The 10,487-nt window shown below is 32.0% G+C and overlaps 2 protein-coding genes across 2 annotated transcripts; one reads left to right on the top strand and one right to left on the bottom strand.

Annotated features, from left to right (window-relative positions):
• The first annotated feature begins 318 nt into the window (after positions 1 to 318).
• On the top strand, positions 319 to 5,765 carry LOC132634846 (endoglucanase 18-like). Its single transcript, XM_060350957.1, is given in 9 exon segments — positions 319 to 608; positions 1,376 to 1,588; positions 2,404 to 2,604; positions 3,345 to 3,422; positions 3,524 to 3,676; positions 4,201 to 4,309; positions 4,412 to 4,578; positions 5,203 to 5,522; positions 5,524 to 5,765. Coding segments are annotated over 9 exon segments (1,533 nt in total). The 5' UTR covers positions 319 to 368; the 3' UTR covers positions 5,576 to 5,765.
• A 2,223-nt stretch (positions 5,766 to 7,988) lies between these two features.
• Positions 7,989 to 10,487, bottom strand: LOC132634847 (probable WRKY transcription factor 29). Its single transcript, XM_060350958.1, has 3 exons — positions 10,091 to 10,487; positions 9,707 to 9,820; positions 7,989 to 8,655 (listed from the first exon to the last, which is right to left on the bottom strand). The coding sequence occupies exons 1-3, from the start codon at positions 10,420 to 10,422 to the stop codon at positions 8,166 to 8,168; spliced, it is 936 nt and encodes a 311-aa protein (XP_060206941.1). The 5' UTR covers positions 10,423 to 10,487; the 3' UTR covers positions 7,989 to 8,165.

The following is a 10,487-nucleotide window of genomic DNA, read 5'->3' on the forward strand; positions in this document are numbered from 1 at the left end:
TTGAACCCAAAACTAATATACTACATATGCGCTAACATGTTACATGTCTCATTTTTTTCAGATTATCGATTCCACTTTGCTAAAACAATGTAAGAATTATTTTTTAATGTGTATAGAAGTTGAACTCAATTTAATTTAAATTATTTTAAGTACCATCCCCTCAACGACCGCGAATCATTCTCACGTAGCATAGTTTTCAAACTTATCCCAACATTACATAATGGGTGTTTCCCAGATTTTGCGCTTCTTTTTTAGCCGTCAAAGAAATGTCGAATTTCGTTACTATAGCTCACATGCCCTATAAATACCACAAAAATATTATCAAACTCTCCATTATCGACAGAAAACAAATAATCATAAACCATATAATGTCTTGTTCAATTAATTGTGCAGTTACAATAATATTCTTGTGCATTTTGGCTGCTGGTCCCATTTCTATAGCCAAGAAGGATGATAACAAATTAGTAACTTTCACAGCTTCTCATTATAAAGATGCACTTGGCAAAGCTATTTTATTCTTTGAAGGACAACGTTCTGGTAAATTGCCAGTTTCTCAAAGAGTCAAATGGAGAGGAGATTCTGCACTCATCGATGGCAAGCTCGAAAATGTATGTATTTCTTATAGCCCTAACTAAAGTTATCATATTCTTTTCGGCAAAAGATATTTATCTGTCCAAAAAAGAATGACATTGTTATTATATTAAAAGTGTCAAAAAAAATTTTCAAACTACACCGGGTACTCCATTTTAAGAATATTTTTGACAACATAATAGTTTTGGAGGTAATAGGGTATTACATATATGCAATTTTCTCTGATAACAAGTGTTAAAATTAATTGAAAACTAAACACAATAATACAATCAATAGATAAAAAAAAATACATAGTACTATATAATAATGAAAAACACGAAAAGAAGGTGCGTACTGCTGCTGCAATAGCAACTTGCAAATTAAAGACGAATTATGCTGAGTTTTCCTTTCCTTTAGCTTAAGATGGCTGACAGCTACGGGAAAGAGTTTTAGGTTAAGCGGAGAGAGGGGATCTTGGCCCATATATACATAGACTTAAAAGCTTTATTCCAGTAGGTTATAGGCTCACAAGTTTTCAACAAGCCTACACTACTGTCAGCCTACATTCATTACATGAAATGGTACAAACTCATCATGAAATTTACATAAACGAAATAATGAGTTATTTATGTTAAGTTTATGTTTGTTAACTAATTATAACATTTTTATGTAGTTTCTAACTATGTACATTTCATTTCAAAATTTGGAAAGAAATGTCATCCTTGTTTAGTTACATTATATTCTCTTCGTTTTATAAATTCTTTTTTAAATTTATTTCGATCTAATAATTAATCTATTCTATTAGGTGAACTTGATTGGAGGCTACTATGATGCTGGTGACAATGTGAAATTTGGATGGCCTATGGCTTTTTCTTTAACCTTGTTGAGTTGGGCTGCTGTTGAATACCCAACACAGATCTCTTCAGTAAACCAACTTCCCCATCTTCAACGTGCAATTCGATGGGGCATAAATTTCTTAATGCGAGCCCATACTTCAAGTACCACTCTCTATACTCAGGTGAATACCGTCTCATTTAAAAACTTAAATTATATAAAGCATGATTATTTATTTATTTTAGGTATGCACCATGCCGTCTGATCTTTTTTTTTTTTTAAGCTAAACACAAAAATTCTTTCTAAAATTTTGTGGTGATGAGATCGCTTGAATCTAAGACATCTTTTGGCAGTTTACTACAATACCATATTGAATTATGTGAACCGCATCGTCTAAAAGTTTTAACTATTAGAGACGAGAAACATATTGCTATTTATCTTAAGTTTGTAACAGTTATACCTTTATTATATCTAAAATTTGAACCATTAGAGATTTTGGTGCAGCGAAAACCACTCCTTCATCATTAACTAAAAATCATCAGCAGAAACAATGTCTAATATTATCAACTTTCAAATGTAAAATCATTTGGATCTCCTTTATTTACCAATTGATGATTAGTTATTATGTAGGTGTTGACCTAAACCTCTGGGCAAGGGCTCGATGAATTGTAGACTCATCAGACCCATGACCAGAAGGCAAAGTTCAAAAGCTAATGTTTAGCATGTTGGGTTGTACTGACCCCAAAAAAAAAAAAAAATCTCCCCTATCCTTTAAAGCATATGTGAATTATTTCATATTGTGTTCGAGTCCTAAGATGGAAGTCACTTTTGATGGGAATCGCTTTACTCCTAAAATGAGATTTTTTTTGTGTGAATCCGAAATTAGTCTGGGCACAAAACGAGTACTGACAGTGGATGGAAACCAATAAAAAAAATCTAAAATTAGAAAATATGTGAAATTAGTTATGCAATGTTTACAAATATATCATATGTGCATAGGTTGGAGATGGAAATGCTGATCACCAGTGTTGGGAGAGACCTGAAGACATGGATACTCCTCGAACATTATACAAAATCACATCAAGTTCTCCAGGAACTGAGGTGGCAGCTGACGTAGCAGCTGCCTTTGCTGCTGCATCAATTGTTTTCAAACAAATAGATTCCAACTATTCTACCAAGTTGTTACGAAGATCAAAATCTGTAAGGAAATAATTTCAATTAAGACCACTCTCAATACCTCTACCACTTTTCTCCTATTTAACTTGTTATATTTGGTAGTCCCTGGAAAATATTTTTCGGAAAATAAGTCAGTTTCTGTTGTTTAGTTGCAAGAGAAAACATTTTTCGCCAAAATTTAAAAGGGACAGAATGAATTCCCTCACATTTGGCGATAGTCATGTTTCTTCACAAGTCACAGCTATCTCAATTTTGAACTTCGTATCAATGCTCTAATCAAAACTATATGATTTGGTATTGACATTATTTCCAATCCTTAATACTCAAGAATTTCATCAAAGCACCCTATGATTTTGCTAATATTATTATTATCAATATTTAATAAATATTTTTTCATGAATGTATTTTCCACAACCAAAGACCAGTAATTAGTTTTCACCAAAAAGGGAAACAACTTCCCTCACATTTGGACTGAAGTGATTTTCCTTCATAAATTCTCAACTCTTAAGTATCAGTGCTCTAATCAACACTATGTAATTTGGTACATACATTATTTTCAATCTTTAATACTCAAGATTCTCATCAAAACACCCTCAGGTTTTGCTGATCCAGTGATCAATATTTAATAAGTATTTTTTTTTCTGATAATATTTTTTATATTTTTTTTCAAATACCAAAACTATTTTTCAAGAAAAACATGTTTCAGCCAGATAAGTCATTTTAGGGAGAATTATCTAATTCTCCTTTCCTTTTTCTGAGCACAGCTCTTTGCTTTTGCGGACAAGTATAGAGGATCTTATCAGGCTTCTTGCCCTTTTTACTGCTCTTTGTCGGGCTATCAGGTAAATTTCAACAATTAGACAATAAGTTATCATAATCTCATGATTAGTTTTTTTTTTTTCCAATCACAACTAAGCTTAAGATTTTCAAAATAAATTCAAAGGATGAATTGCTGTGGGCTGCTGCTTGGCTATACAAGGCAGGTGGAGGAAAAAGGTATTTAAATTATGCTTCAAATAACCAAGGCTGGAGTCAAGTTGCCTCTGAATTCAGTTGGGATAACAAGTTTGCTGGAGCTCAAACTTTACTAGCTAAGGTAAAATCTTTCATATTACCAAGGATTTCAGTTTTACACATTAAAAGTACAAACCTTTTTAGACTAACAGTGAAATTTAACCTGTGTGACAACACGTTAGCTACCGTTTTACCATGTTACAAATGAAGGTTTATCAAAGAAATTTACCTTTTCCCTTTATCATCGGCTTAATGAATTAATTTCAAGATATAAGACTTTTCTATTATACGAGTTGTTCAAAAGAATTCCCCTTCCTTCCATCAATTTTTACTTTTTTCCTGGATATTCAAGTTCAAGTACCTATGGGATTTGTTGTTTGCTTACTGGTATTTAATTACCTTATAAAATAACCTGATAATGTAAATATTTTTATGCAGAACATAGAATGTAACCTAAACTCTTTACTACTAATATTACATAGCGTTATACGAATTCACCACTGGATAATATGCTAAAAGCCGAATTAAATTCTATGAGTAGCTCAACAAAATTGGACTGAATTTGACAATCACAAGTAAAAATTTAACATTCTTGATGATCATCAGGAGTTCCTTCATGGAAAGAGCAATTTGGAGAAGTTCAAGAAAGATGCTGATTCATTTATTTGTGCATTGATGCCAGGAAGTAGTTCTGTACAGATAAAGACAACCCCTGGTAATTTTCAAATAGTAGAAGCATTCTCTGTTTTTAACAGAAACTTGATAGTTGAAAATATTATATAATCAATACTTTCTTCTACTATGGTATGATTTGCAGGTGGACTTCTATATATTAGAGATAGTAGCAATTTGCAATATGTGACTGGTGCCACCATGGTACTTTTTATGTACTCTAAAGTCCTTGAGGCAGCTGGAACAGGGGGAATTACATGTGGTTCTGTTAATTTTTCCACCTCCAAGATCAAAGCCTTTGCAAAATTACAGGTCAAGTGCACATTTTGTAAACTTTATACAGTCCTAGACCATCTATGCCAAATAATATGGTTCAAAATTCAAATTATGTCTGGTGTCCCTTCTTGCATTTTAATTAAGTATTATCTTTTGGTTCATTTTTTCAAAATTTTCAAGCCTGACACATTAAAATTCTTATTCTCCTTTTGTCAATGGAAAAATTTATATAAGTGAGTCAGCCTATAATTAAATCAAATGTGTAAATTAAAACTAGTACTAGTAGTAGCAGATGATGTAGCATATAGCCACTGAGTTCAATTATCATATCCCAACATTTTTTATACGAAGATTGATATATAGGTAAAAAAAAATATATACAATTTTTCATAAAAAAATAATTTTGAACATATAATTTCAATTGTGTAATGAGTTCAATGAAAATAATTTTGAACATATAATTTCAAATGTGTAAGGCATTCAAAGACAAAAACTTAAAAAATTAATCCCGTCAAATCTATAATACTTATTCATAATAGTACATCTACCTTTTCGAAATCCAGGATTCATCCTTGCTTGCTATTATCTTTCGAGTTTATCTTTAGTTTAAATAGTTTTTATATTATCAGCATATAAAACTCAAACTCGTAAAATTTGCAGGTAGACTACATACTTGGAAACAATCCGCTAAAAATGTCATACATGGTGGGCTTTAGCAACAAATATCCAACACAGCTCCACCATAGAGCCTCATCACTCCCTTCAATTTATAACCATCCAACCAGGGTTGGCTGCAACGATGGCTATAGCTCATGGTACAATTCTAACAATCCAAATCCAAACACACATGTCGGCGCGATCGTCGGTGGGCCAAATTCTGGAGACCAGTTCGTTGATTCGAGATCAGATTACTCTCATTCTGAACCCACGACTTATATGAATGCAGCTTTTGTAGGATCTGTGGCCGCTTTGATTGGCCAATGCAGAGCACTTTGAGCAAATTAATTCACAATTTAACAAACCAACAAATTAGCACGAAGAACATATCACAGCAAAGAAGTGACTGTTGCAATAAATAAGTGAAACATATGCATGTACATATAATATAGTATTACAATATGTGGTCCTTGGTGTGGGCCGTAGGGTGATTAGATTACTGTACCTAAACTAGCTGATCATCCTACAGGTTCATTATTCAATAAAATTATACTCTAATTAATGCCTCCAATTTCATTTTTTTTTTTTCTAATAGGGAACACGAGCAAATAAATAGCTACGTTAATCCTTACAATTATATTAAGATCCAGGCAAATACATCTAGGAATAAGGATATCTTTATATGTGTGAATTACAAGCTAATAATCTCTTATAAATAATTATAAAATTTAACTTATATACATTAATTGTGTAAAGAATAGTAATTTGACTTATAGCCAATTTTCCAAGCCACTTTTTGATCATTTTGTTTTTGTGTTCGACCAAAAGAAAAAATTGTTTTTGAATTGTGACAAAAACAATTTATCGGTTTTTGAGTAGCAATAGATATGTGTTACTAACTTTTGATTTTACTACTTTTACTGGTAATACTACCATCGAGATTATCTCAAATGATCACTCAATTAAGGATAGTTCTCTCTGAAAGTCACTCAACTTTGTTTTATAACTCAAAAGTCACTCAACTATTGATATTTCACCTACAAAGCCATCCAATCTATTTAAGTGATTTTTCATTAAATTTTCCTAACATATGGAAATGTCTCAAAACTATGTTGAGTCACTTATGGAAATGTCGCAAAACTATGTTTTACTCCTTAACAAGATACATTTAGTAGTGTTTTATATTGACGAAGTCTTTGCTTTGTGGTGCAAAGTTACTCGAGAAGAGTTCTTGCCCAAAATGTTGACCGAAACAAATAGTAGTAAAAGACATCAAGAAAGAAAATTGAGTACATGGTTTGCATAGTGTTCAACATCCACGCGTACTAGGAAATTTTGGTTATATATATAGCTGACAACACCGAATTAATTGAAAAACTTTGCATGTAATGATGTAATATCCAAATCTAAGAAGGATTGAGGTTGACAAGCTTCGGACAAGCTTCTAGCCTGACAAGATTTTGAAAAAGGGGGTGCATATCATTTTTTAGGTAAAATTTCTATTATAATGGAAGAGAAAAATAAAGAGTTTATGAAGAATAACACAAATTTAGTACGCATGCTTTGAGCTCGATAATGACATAACCAAAAATTAAATTCGTCTCTGTTGAACCAAAGCAAACAATACGCACTTACACTCTCATAACATATTAATCCTGCCAACTACTCATAACCTACATGAGGCTGACTCTTCAGATGATTGCTACTAGGATTTTTATTGTATTTTTTTAACTCACATTAAGTCATTGTACTTATACTTGTCATCAAGATTTAGTTTCACTGGAGCCGAATTTCATCATCTTCTTTTTTTTTTTTTTCTTTTTAACCCATACTCTCTACGTTCACTATTGTGAAGGTGAGAACTGTTCACCTACATTCCTGATAGAGCTAGGAGGAAGGTTTTACTTACCTCATTTTTATGTATTTATCCATATTTGAATCTTAATATATTTTATTCTGACTTTTCCGCCCTCTATGAAAACTAATTTTTGCCTTAAAAGGGAACAACTGCATAACTTAAGTAAATGTGTTGAACACTACATACACCAAATTGCCTATTTAAAGCACTCTGATAAAATTGGAATATAGGAAAAGGCTTATTACGTCAGTTTCATACTTTCTATTTCTTCCCACTTCTTAGCAGTGCCTCCTGAAATTAGTATCGATTCATATTAAAAAGGGCAAAGGTGCAAATACACCCCTCAACTTTGCGATTTAGAGCAGATATACCCCTCGTTACAAAAGTGGTGTATATATACCCCTGCCGTTATAAAATGGTGCAAATATGCCCCTGTTGTTACAAAATAGTACAAATATACCCTTTTCGTTGGCGGAATTTAAAAAAATAAAATTATTTAGGTTATTTTTTAATTAAAAAATGCCACGTGACTTTAAAAAAAAAAAGTCTAACCATTTTTTTTCAATAGACATACTTTTCTAAAGCCACATAGTAAATTTTTTTTGATCGATCAGGTCTGATTCATTTTAAAAAATATTTCCGTGATTTTAAAAAAATAAGTCTACCCATTTTTTAAACTTCAAAGAAACTTAACTTGAACTTCTTTCCGTTCCAACGGTTCTAATTTATATTTGATGATATTTCACTCAATACGGAGTTTAAGAAAAGTGATTGGGCCGCAAATGAAAATAATTTTGTTTAGTACAAGATCGCACCTATCTGAGTTCTATTCGAAATTTTCATCTGGAAACTTGTATGAAGGCTTTCCTGCATACTATTTGTGAAATTAAATAAATATATAGTAAAAAGAAATTGCTGTATTTCGGATCGGGAGCTAGTGGATAGCAGGAATGGAACCCTCATCTTCTCTTCTTGGCAAAGAGAAATTTAGGAATAAAGAAAAAGAAAAAAGTCTTATATATTGCTAATTAATCTTTTATCCATCTTTTTTTATAGGAATGGATGCTCTACAAAAAAAGAAAAAAAACATTCCTATACATATATTCCATCAACTAGAAAAGGGAAATGTTGAATTACTACATCCAAAAGAAGAACTAAATCCATCATGAATATCTTCCAGACCAGCAAAGAAGTCCCCATCAAACATGTCTTGAATTGAAACACATTCATTCTCATCACTTCCTTCAAACACATTTTTGATCCCTTCATCAAAATAATCACCTATAATAATATTCTCTTGATTCATTTCTATTTCTGGAAATTCTTCGATCAAAAGTGCTGCCGGGGGTGAATTTAAATTTGATGTTGAACCATGTGGACTTGAAATTTTTTCTTTCACCATTTTTGCACTATTAATAGAGTTCTTTGAATTTGGAAATTTGCTTTTGACAGTACCAGCTAATGAGTTTCTACGTGTTGGCTGACTATGGTTGTGTTCAGCTGTGTAAGTCACAATAAATATTCCAGTTTCAGAGCAACTTTGTTCTACTTGTTTCCTTGCTAAACATCCCTTTGAACTGCTGCATCTATAATAGCTCCTGTTTTTAAGGGAAAAAATGCGAGTTAGAATAATTGAATAGTTTCAACAGTCAATTTAGTTGCAAAACTTATAAAATCTGTTGTCGCATTAAGTAACTGAATTCTAACCCTTGTAAAGGTAAAATCATAAAATTATTATCTGTCACATTAAAAGTAATTGAATTATGTGTAGAATGCTCAGAAAATACAAAAGATTGAAATGTCAAAATTCTTGTTGTGGTATATTATTTGTTGTTTCAACACTTTCTACTTTATGAATTCTACGTAGAAAAAAATTCAAATGTGTAAAAGTATTTTGAACAAAAGACAAATAAAACAATATTGAGATGAATTTTCTTTTTAAAAAAGAACAAAATACAATATATACATCAAGAAATTTTCTAGCATTGAAGTCCATATTGATGGGGGAAGTAAAATTGATAGATGTTCTAATATGATCTTTGGAACTCCCCTTCTTGATCTAATTTTTGAGCTCGATGTAGGTTCAAAATCTATTTTCTTAACACAATATCAGAATAAGACTCATTTCAAATCCCTCACATTATATTGTTTACGATCTAGATGTCCAACATGCGAGTGGATATTGAAGTCTCATATCCGATCCGTTCACCTTAACTTTTAAGGTGAGTTAGACTCTATTTTCTTAACATGTAGAACTGAAACCACTTCTATACAAATACTCCCTCCGGATCAAAAAAAGAGTCCATTTAGTCATTTGCACACCCCGTAAAAAAATACTAACTCCTAGACAAAATAGGTAATTTGACTAAACTACCTCTAATTAAATAGGCCTTGAGATTTGATCATATAACACTTAATAGGGGCAAATATGGAAAAATAAGGTTAATTCTTTCTTGATTTGCTAAATAAACTTTTTTTTTATCCAAGAAAAAAAAGCTAAGTGAACTCTTTTTTTGATCCGGAGGGAATATAATCTAAAGTAAATATCCCAGAGTCTCCATATGATAAATAGCTCTAAGCTCTACTTATGTATGTCAGTGTGTGTCAGTATGCGTTTTAATAAAGAACTGATTTTGAGAGGATTAGTACCTTGGATAAGGGGAGCCTTTAATGGGTTTTTGACCATATTTACGCCAAGCCCACTTATCAGAAGAAAGATCATCTGCTGTTAACTGAAGCACCACTCTCTTCTGTTCATTTTTCCTGTAATAAAAATTAACCAACTCCATGTCAAACATCACACTTATATTTAACCAATACCACATAATATTGCACAGAATTATGAGATTAAAATATTACTAATAGTAGATGATTTCTTCCATCTGTCAAAGGCTTGATGGATAGATTCATCCGATATCTATACCAGTAGAAAGTAGTAGATACCCGGTAAAATTAGTCGAGATACGCGCAAACAACTGACGCTAACTCTACGGTTATCAAAGAGAAATTTAAGGAACCATTAATTTTCCTCACCTTTTTTTGTACTTGGGTACATAGGTACTAGGAGCAACCCCCACTTGCTGTTCATGTGGTTGATGTTCTCTCTTCTCTTCTTTAACTTCTTTGGGAACTAATGAAATTGAAGATCCCATGAACGTATTTTGTCCACCAACAGGGTAAAATGGCTTGTAAAGTTCTTCTAACTCATCATTGAAAACCTCTTGTTTCCTCTCATAAGAAAAAGATAAATATTCACTTTCTTGAAAACCCAAGTTAGAAGAAAAATCAATATTATTAGCTCCATGGAAATCATTGCATGTTGATGATCCTATAACAACAGCTTGAAGACCCCAATCCATCATCATAAGCTTTGATTTTTTATTTATTTTTCGAAGAATATGCAAAGAGGAAAAGGAATAGTAATAATGGC

Source organism: Lycium barbarum, chromosome 4 (assembly GCF_019175385.1).
Source record: "Lycium barbarum isolate Lr01 chromosome 4, ASM1917538v2, whole genome shotgun sequence".
NCBI lineage: Eukaryota > Viridiplantae > Streptophyta > Magnoliopsida > Solanales > Solanaceae > Lycium > Lycium barbarum.

Excerpts from the sequence above, each read along its gene's own strand:
- LOC132634847 (XM_060350958.1), bottom strand. The coding sequence starts at position 10,422 with ATGATGATGGATTGGGGTCTTCAAGCTGTTGTTATAGGATCATCAACA. Across the intron at positions 9,821-10,090 it reads GTACCCAAGTACAAAAAAAG|GAAAAATGAACAGAAGAGAG; the intron begins GTGAGGAAAATT and ends TTTTTATTACAG. Across the intron at positions 8,656-9,706 it reads AAAGGCTCCCCTTATCCAAG|GAGCTATTATAGATGCAGCA; the intron begins GTACTAATCCTC and ends CCTTAAAAACAG.